At 36.6% G+C, this 9,371-nt stretch overlaps 1 protein-coding gene across 1 annotated transcript; it reads right to left on the bottom strand.

Annotated features, from left to right (window-relative positions):
- Positions 1-592: 592 nt before the first annotated feature.
- APOOL (apolipoprotein O-like) lies at positions 593-7,952 on the bottom strand (the record flags this gene model as incomplete). Its single annotated transcript, XM_010181145.1, has 8 exons — positions 593-690; positions 2,508-2,664; positions 2,843-2,929; positions 3,358-3,449; positions 4,551-4,649; positions 5,560-5,614; positions 7,121-7,240; positions 7,848-7,952. Coding segments are annotated over 8 exons (813 nt in total), but the record flags the coding sequence as incomplete, so codon positions are not given.
- Between the last annotated feature and the right edge of the window lie 1,419 nt (positions 7,953-9,371).

Genomic DNA, 9,371 nt, shown 5'->3' on the forward strand with positions numbered 1-9,371 from the left:
CATGATGCTTGCAGTGCAAGTAGTTGTTTCCATTCACCTGTGTGCAAGAGGCAAACAACAAATGACTTTGCAATGAAAAAAAAAAGTGACTCTTTTATACAAGCATTAAAAATAATGCCATTCATATAACAACTGACTTTATGGTACTCAGACCAAAAAGAAGTAGCACTTCATTCCAGAGCTGAAAGAAAAAAGACAAAGAAGCCTCTGCAAACCCCATTCATCACATTCTTCTTTCAGATCAATGAACATCTGAGCCGCAGTATGGAGATACGTTTACATTTTCAAACATCCTTTGTGAAGTGACATTTATTAACAAGCTTGGCACAGAGAAACCTCATTGTGAGAAGACACTGACAGATCTCATTTTCTCAGTGCCTTACTAATGACACTGATGATGAGTGAATTCTCACTGCTTTAAAGAGTGAGAAACAAAATATTCACTAAGCAGAATCATGTAAGTCAATAACTGGGATATAAGAAAATACATGATTAAATTATACCTCACAGAGTATGTATTGTAAAGATTATTCCTTCCCTTCTTCCCTCCCTTATCAGTAATACTTTGCAATGATTTGTAAGCAGATTTGTCTTAGCTTCTAGTACTGTACATATCCACATCTTCTGGGCTGGACTGACCATGGTCCATAAGTTTTGGATCAGGCTTAAACTTCGGTGTCTTTGCTGTTCCTGTTAGAGATATTAAAGAAATTGAATTAAAAAAATATATATATTTGACCAGTAGTAGAAAAAAAGAGCTTATTGACACATTTTGAGAATTACCATATTACCAAACACAAAATATTTTAATGTGTATGTTCTAGTTAAAACTCTGTAAGTGATACAAGATGATGAAGGCGTGTTGTAATTATTAGCATACAGCATTCAAAGGGTGCTATGTTCTCCTGAAAGCTTTGCCCATTTTGGACTACTGAAAATAAACATCTCTGACAACACAGATTAATTTAGAGCATGGACATTTTTGGCTGTATCAGGGACATGATCTAATTCCATTCATGAAAGCAAAGACAGAAGGCATCTTGTACCATTAAAGAAAATCTGGCCTGAAGCAAATGTAAAAGATCAAAGCATTCCACAAACCAAATCACTAAAGATACAGGTGCAAAGACATGAATCTGTATTATACTGAAAATAGAGGGGAAAAAATTTAAAAACCCTATCCAAATATGTTCTGCCTGCTTTCCAGGAAAAAAAAATGTTCTGGTAAAGAACACAGAAGTAGTAAGCAAGTTTAAGTGATGAGTAAAATTACAGAATCACAGAATGACAGAACGTTAGGGATTGGAAGGGACCTCAAAAGCTCATCCAGTCCAATCCCCCTGCCGGAGCAGGAACACCCAGATGAGGTTACACAGGAAGGCGTCCAGGTGGGTTTTGAATGTCTGCAGAGAAGGAGACTCCACAACCTCTCTGGGCAGCCTGGGCCAGTGCTCTGTCACCCTCACTGAGAAGAAGTTTCTTCTCCAATTGAAGTGGAACCTCCTGTGTTCCAGCTTGTGTCCATTACCCCTTGTCCTATCATTGTTTGTCACCGAGAAGAGCCTGGCTCCATCCTCGTGACACTCACCCTTTAAATATTTATAAACATGAATGAGGTCTCCCCTCAGTCTCCTCTTCTGCAAACTAAAGAGCCCCAGCTCCCTCAGCCGCTCCTCAGAAGGGAGATGCTCCACTCCCTCCATCATCTTTGTAGCCCTACGCTGGACTCTCTCCAGCAGTTCCCTGTCCTTCTTGAACTGAGGGGCCCAGAACTGGACGCAATATTCCAGATGCGGTCTCACCAGGGCAGAGTAGAGGGGGAGGAGAACCTCTCTCGACCTAAATTCAGGAGTTGCCCGTACAAAAGGTAACAATATCTTAAAACAAATTTAGTTCTCCTTTAACAGGTAATTCCACCTATTTCTCTTAGCAATTTGCCTATCAAAATTTGTACGTTAAGTACGCTGTTACATCATCTAGTCAATTATCTCAACCACTAAAGCTGCACAAAGAATACCACTGCAAAAACCTAGCAAAATAAAATTAAATTTGTCCATTACACATTCCTCTTTTGCCAATATCTAAAGACACAGAATCCATACAGAGAAATGAACAGTAACTTAAACAAGCGGTTTACACAAAAATCCAGCAGTAGCCCTTTAAATTACACTTACAGTATTCCGACAACAGAAAAATAAATTAAATTAGAAGAATTTAATTAAATTAAATTAATAGAAGTACTTGATGGTATCATCTCATTGCTAACAATATGGGATGTGGTACACGCCACATGGAATGAAAGAAAACATTCTGATATTGTGACAGTGTCCACAATGAGAAAATTATCACCTTCCCGCGGCTCTGAAGTGACAGTGTGTACAATATATTCTCAAGAATAATATGCTATGACAGCCTGCTCCATTTTAAAGCAAGGGTAACAACAAAATTAAGTCAAATAATTGGATTTGCAAGTTGCCCTGAGATTACACTTGAACTGTTGAATTCACCTGATGAAGGCACTGGATCTTTATCACTCCAAGACTCTACTGGAGAAGGCTCTGTTCTGTTAAATGATCTTGACTCAATAGCAGACTCAGGTCTTGTACTAGAAACTTCTTTCTTTCTCTTATCTTCTTGCATAACCGATTTTGACTCTTGCTGCAGCTGTGAACCAAACATTAATTAAAAAAATGCACACGGCTATACGTTCAATACATTACTGCAAATAAAGCTTCCAAGTCTGAAAGCATCTTTTATGAAATTATTTTCAGATATGACCTTCTTATTTACTTTTTTCTCCCTTTGCATTTATGAGTTACAGTCATTACTTCAGAAAGCCTACCTTGCTGACATCTTCCTTTTTTGCCCATAGCGATCGCACAGCTTCATAGGTTTGATGGCTTGCAGAAAGGAACTTCTTCCCTGTTACCTATTTTTTCAGAAAAATTTAATTTAACAGCTTTAAAATTACTAAGATACACAGACCACTCATCTTATTTACATAAAAACACGCTTGATCCCATACTAAGACATTTTAATCATCTACTTTTCAAGACCTAGTGCATATTTCAAGTTCGGTAAGGCTTTATTTTTTATTTACTTTTATTTCAGCATCATAAAATAATCTTCATTTATTTGAGAAGTGAGAATTAAAAACTGAGAGGCTGCATTTTAAGATTTATTTATGTTATTAACTTTTTTATAGTCATGCAATTTAACACCTGTGATGCATTGTAAGTTTTAATGAAGATGCATGCGAATACTGACACCTTGTCCCATGACACTTAATTCAAGTGAAATGGGAATGCCATGACTCAATTCATTGTTAATTCAATATTAAAATACAAGCAAACTTACTTTAGCAACTACCACTGACTGAGCTGGGTAGCAGACAGAAATTCCTAAAGTAGTAAGTCCCAATGGATAAGCAATTTTCTTAAATCTAGAACCTGTATAAAGGCAAATATTTCAAATAATTAGATACTAATAAAATGTAAAGCTAAGTAGTTGTATCAGTTAAACAAAACTGTTTAACCCCCAACCATTGTTTACAACACACTGGAGAGAACACAGGGTGTGACTATAGCTCAGTATAGTCACATTTGGAGGAGATACCAATATTCTGAACACTGGTTTCTTAAGTGAGAAATAATCCCAAAGTACATTTTCCAACATTGTGAAAATGACAAGAACGCCAGTGCCGTTCAGGAGCTGCTCTGGATCACCACCAGCTCCATGCGCACTCTCTTGAGGACACAGATGGCAGCGTTTGGAGCATCTGTGCCGCCTCCTTCAAATGTGAGAAGGGCTGGGCCAGGCTCAGGTTCCTGTTTGTGGACAAGAAGCCCAGTTGACAGGTTATCAAGTCTGAGTATTTTTAATTTTTTTTTTAAAATCCGTTCACCAAAAAGTAACATGGATACAAGAAGAATGTTTTTACTAATCTGCCAGTATTTTGATTAATGCATTTTCCTTCTAAAATACTCAGATAGACACACTCAGGTACTACAGATTAATATTTTCTGAACAGCATTTTCTGGCAGGTTAATTATTATTCATCTAATATCTATCTTGAAAGGAGAGGTATCTATTAAATTACCCTTTTGGCTTCAAAGCTGCCAAAACCATGCCTTCCAGTGTATATTGTCTTGTACCTGTTAGCCAAATGCAAACATTCTTTAGCATTTTCCCTCTAAATTCCCTTAGTTTTCACTATATTCAGTCACCTTACCTGTTAATTTGTCTCCAGTTTCCTCCCATGCACACATTGATTTTGCAAACCAATAATGAACAAACTCAACACAACATCCTACTTTGTATTTCTGCTGATTTCACCATTAAAAATGACTATATAATCCTGCTCTGCCTATTAGGTCTTAGCCAGCTTCTGAAAGAAGTATTTAATAATGTCACTTCAATTTATCAGGAAGGATTTTTCTTAATACAAGTTACATAGGTTTTTGCCTGTTTCAGAAGTCTTTTGACCATTAAAATTACTACATGTTACATATTCAACACACCAATGATGAAAATAAGCACAAAACCCCTACCTTTTCTTGCCAGCACTATGCCAGCTAAGCCTGATACTGTAATTACACCAACTTTGGGAAGAAATTCTCGTGGTGGATTCTTCAGGTAAACATATGCATCTTTGAATTAAATAAAAGAGGGAAGAAAAAAAAAGAAGCACAGCAATTCAGTATTAATCCTTTTATTCTATTTCCCACTTAAAAATTAAAGATGGAAGTAAAAATATTAATACCCAAAACTGGAAACAGCCCAAGACTGAATTTTTTGTTAATGAATGAAGATGCCTTATCTTCCAGGTGCACAGTCTGCAGTCCGTGCTAGAACCAGAACTGCAGTCCTCAAAACACAGCAGCAAACTATTCTCTTTAGATACATTTTTGTGTTTTACAAAACGTTAGTCCTTAATAAAAGAAAAGCCTAGCTTTAAGTTTTGATTTTACTATAGATTAAATGAGACAACACATATTTTGGAATCTCCCAATACACTATTTTTAAAGAAAACAGCTGTTATCTATAGTTCCTGATACTGAACGTGAATGCAAATACTGCTTGTTAACTTGTGCCACACTTCAGAAGCTGTTTTTATAATTAAGACAGGTTATGAAATTTCCATCTGTGCAGATGTTCAAGACCTGACCTGGACAGAGGTAAGAAACCTGCTGTGGCCCTGCTCTGAGCAGGTGGCTGGACTGGGCAATCTCGAGAGGTGCCTCCACAGAGAGATCTGTGGATCTCTAGAGATTCCAACTTCAATGATTCTGTGATTTGAAGAACAAAGTTGAAATCAAAGGGATGAGTAATACTATTTAATTAGTCATTTCTCTCATTTGAGAAAATAAATGAACTCCGTTGTGGATTAACACTGGTGCTAGTTTTTCCCCCCACACACATTTGCAGAAAGTATGCCTGTGCAATCTCCTTCCACCCTTCCCCTCTCTTCCCCTGTAACTAGAATTTGCTGTTCTAACATCTTCTGAGTCGCAAGTAGAAACAGAAAATGCTCATTTCAGAAATATCCAACTTGCCTACCTTTTCCAAACTGAATTGAATCCATTATTCCATTTTTAACAAAGACAAAAGCATTCTACAAAGAAAAAATAAAGCAAAATATATGTAAAATCTTTCCAAAAGTACATGTTTTGAGTACAAAACGACTCAGCTGGTACATATGATACATATGCAGCACAGTGCAAGAAATACTACCAAAAAAACAAGCCGTATCAGTGAACTTCTACAAAGGCTGTGCTGAGATCTATCCCCTTTTTGACTACCATATTTATATTTTTAGAAATTCCATCCATATTTAATTTTAAAAGATCTCTTTAATATAGCAGTGTGACATTCAAAATTGACATCTCAGGACCAAAACTGCAGTGCAACAAAACATCCAGATGCCAACTGTGTAACATATGAAAATTCAATTATAAAATACAGTCTCCTCTTCCCTAGAGACTTACCCAGTAAAACTGACTTTGTCTTTTAGTCTGTAAAAACGGTGCTCAGTTCCACCAAAGATGAGCAACACTGATTAGGTCTAAGACGCGTGCTCACGTAGTTTGCTTTACTCACTTCAAATTAGTAAGTTTATTTAATTACAAGTTTTTCTTAAACCAGAAAAACATGCTTCTACTTGCCAATTATTACTATCGTTGTCCTCAGATTGCTAAACAAATTGAGTAAATACACATTCTTTAGGAGATTAATGAAAACGAACATCGCCTTGAGTTATTTCACCGAAATAATTTGTTGGCAGCAACACAGAATTTGTACCACCAGAGGTCACTGCTAGTCAGCCTCAGAAACACTGACCTGATTAAATGGAAAAAGTTTGACACAGATCTAGAACTAAAGTATTTCAGTTATGCAGTGACTGACAAAATTTTCACAGACCAACGGAATCAAAATTTACAGAAAATACAGGAGGACATTTTGATTTCTTTGCCTTTTTCAAATAGTAGGGTCTACTTTGTTTGTTAGAGAAAAACACAAGCATAAAATCTCACACTAAGGACAACCAGGGTAAAGTTGTCACCACTCTCCTAACTGCTGGTGAATGACAGGTATCACATTTTCTTCTATGCCTAGAACATTCAATAACAGAGTTGTGAGGTATTTTTGATGACCAGTTAGTAACAGCCCGCTTTAACAGTTACGCTGGATGCACTCAGGTTGCCATTCCTAAATCAGGTCTTTCAACCCACACTTTGGAAGCGTCTCTCTCTTCGTGGACTGTACCCGGAATGTCAGACTCCTGTCACGTTCTGCTAGCAAGAATTTAACTGAGTAACCAAGAGATATTTCTGAACCTGACGTTCTGGTCGGCCTAGATCCAGTTTAGCACTGACTGAAGGGGAGCTATTTATCTCGCTGCCTTTTGATTTGGAAAACAGGGAGAACGCACACGTTCTTTGTTACAAGCACAGTAGAGAAAAATTATAGAAGGGCTCATTTTTGCATCTCAAATGCTAGGTTGTATAGTTAATACAAAGAACAGCAAAAAAACTCGAGGGTGAAGTATTCTGGTTTTTTCAATGTTTTAGTCTAGTGCTGTCAGCAATTGCAGGAAACTTTGGATGTGGTCATTTCTTACCCTGCACCATCCAATATAGTGGCTGGTTGTCTGTCTTACTGAAGAAAATTGCTTCTGCAAGTGACCGGGCTGTTCTTCAATGTACTTCGATTTCAGACGTGGTGGACGGTAAATTGGAAGCTGTAAAGAAACGCGTAACTGTACTGCAGGGAGATAGTTTGGTATTGTGATTATTGCTCAGTACTTGCACTGAACAGTGATTTTGAAGACTGCAAATCCTCAGTGTTCCCTTTACAGCAAACAAAGCCTCTACATCAAATTATGCTCCTTTGTATTTACAAACTCACTTTATACAAATGTGACTACAGGTTAACTCTTGAGAAATGAAAACTGAAAGTACTCTACAGATTCTAAGAAGTAGAACTACTAAGTATGATAAAAATATCTGTTATTCAGAAAAAGCACAAGCGATAGTTGGAAGATGCATGCATGCATTACTAGAAACTGTACAACAGAAAAAGACTACTGTCAGTAAGCATTATGCTCTTACCTTTTCTGGCGTCAGTCTGGAAATATAATAATGAAAATGAAATAGAACTTTACTTACTGTTGGAACACTTTGTGTTTTATTTGTGCTATAGTGGTTGGTTATTTAGGAGGTAATTTTTATTATCACCTATTACTTAGCTATGTATTTTACTGGGTAATATAATTCCATGGAAAGAGATGGTATTTTGCAGATTCTTCTAGTACTACTTTAAAGACTGACAAACAGAAAGACTTTTACCTGATTTGGCTTCACCAGCTGACCTTTTGATTCATTTTCTGCTGCTGCATATACAGTAACACACAGAAATGACAGCCCAGAAGAAACAGCTCCCAGCTTTGCCACCTGGGACAGACAGATGAAAAAAAAAGGAGTCTTCATGCAGAAATAAAAGTTTCACAGCAGTTCCAGTTTCACTGGATTTTACTATCGTGTTGTACTTGATCAAACATGGAATTAAACAAGTCACTTCTAAAACCTTTTTAAAATAGTATAGCTTTTAGAAACCTCTTCTGTCTTATACAAAGATTTTCTCAAATTGCAACACTAAATAAAAAGCTGGAGATCACTGACCACAACAGTTACATCTAAAGTCTCAGGAAGAATGTCGCATCCAAAGCCATGCTGATGCTCCTACCATCCCTGAAGGTAAATGAAGTTCTAATTTATTAAATAAACAGGTACTCCAAGCCTACGAATGACTCTTGTTTCACAAAAAAGCACCTCAGTTATATTTACAGGAATTCTCCATGACGTCAGACAAAATGTCATCTCCTTTCCAATTCAGAGACTGGTTCAATTACTGCCTGGTTGGAATAACTGCATGCCGATGATACATGAAAATACAAAGCAATTACTGGAATTAGGAATGACCTGCTTACCCTTTCAGATCATGCATATTACAATGTAAATTACAGGAATATAGGTTTAGTCATGAGAGTTTGATGTCTACTTAGAACATGAATTCGGAAAAAAATCACCATATATTACACAAAGCTTAAACTCAAATACAGCTTCACACGAATATTTTTTAAATTATTGCCTTAAGATTCCAATCAGACCTGGTACTAAGCATTCTGGAATATCATTTATTAAAAAACTTGCCACAACATGTTGAAGCAACTACAACTTTGGCAGATTATTGTTTCTTCTATATCAGTAAAGACTTATGTTCTGTTCTTCACCTGAAGCATTTTTGAAACTTTAAAAGTAAGTTTGGAAAACATTCCCAAGATCTGCATAGAGATGAAAGTGGTAAGAGTGCCAGAAAAATAGAAAAGCAGGGAAAAAACCCTTGAATTGGGGAAATACCTTAGATACCTCGTATAAAACTCTACTATATCCTCATTGTTATCTCAGTTTTCAATTGGAAATATCTTCAAAGGAGTGGGATTTACTCCATAGCACTCAGTTATAACAATGAAAAGACAACGAACATGGAGAAACGCAAAAGTGCCACCCTGAATCAGCTCATGTTCGTCTGACATCAATCACATGCGGATTAAACTACTCAAGACAGCAAAAACCCATCACTGCTAAAGTAAACTGTGATCATCATGGCAGAACTTTCAGATCACACAATCACAGCGGAACATAAAGATGTTGGAGAACAAAGGAGGATGCTGCAGTGATGAGAGGAATGTTATGAAAGGGGCAAGAAGACAACGGCAGAGCTAAAAGATGTAGGATTATTATATAGTAATATAATTATAGAATAATATAATAATTATAGTCATTATATAATTACAATATAATAATACAATC

Source organism: Mesitornis unicolor, unplaced genomic scaffold, assembly GCF_000695765.1.
Source record: "Mesitornis unicolor isolate BGI_N332 unplaced genomic scaffold, ASM69576v1 scaffold43093, whole genome shotgun sequence".
In the NCBI taxonomy this organism is placed as follows: Eukaryota; Metazoa; Chordata; class Aves; order Mesitornithiformes; family Mesitornithidae; genus Mesitornis; species Mesitornis unicolor.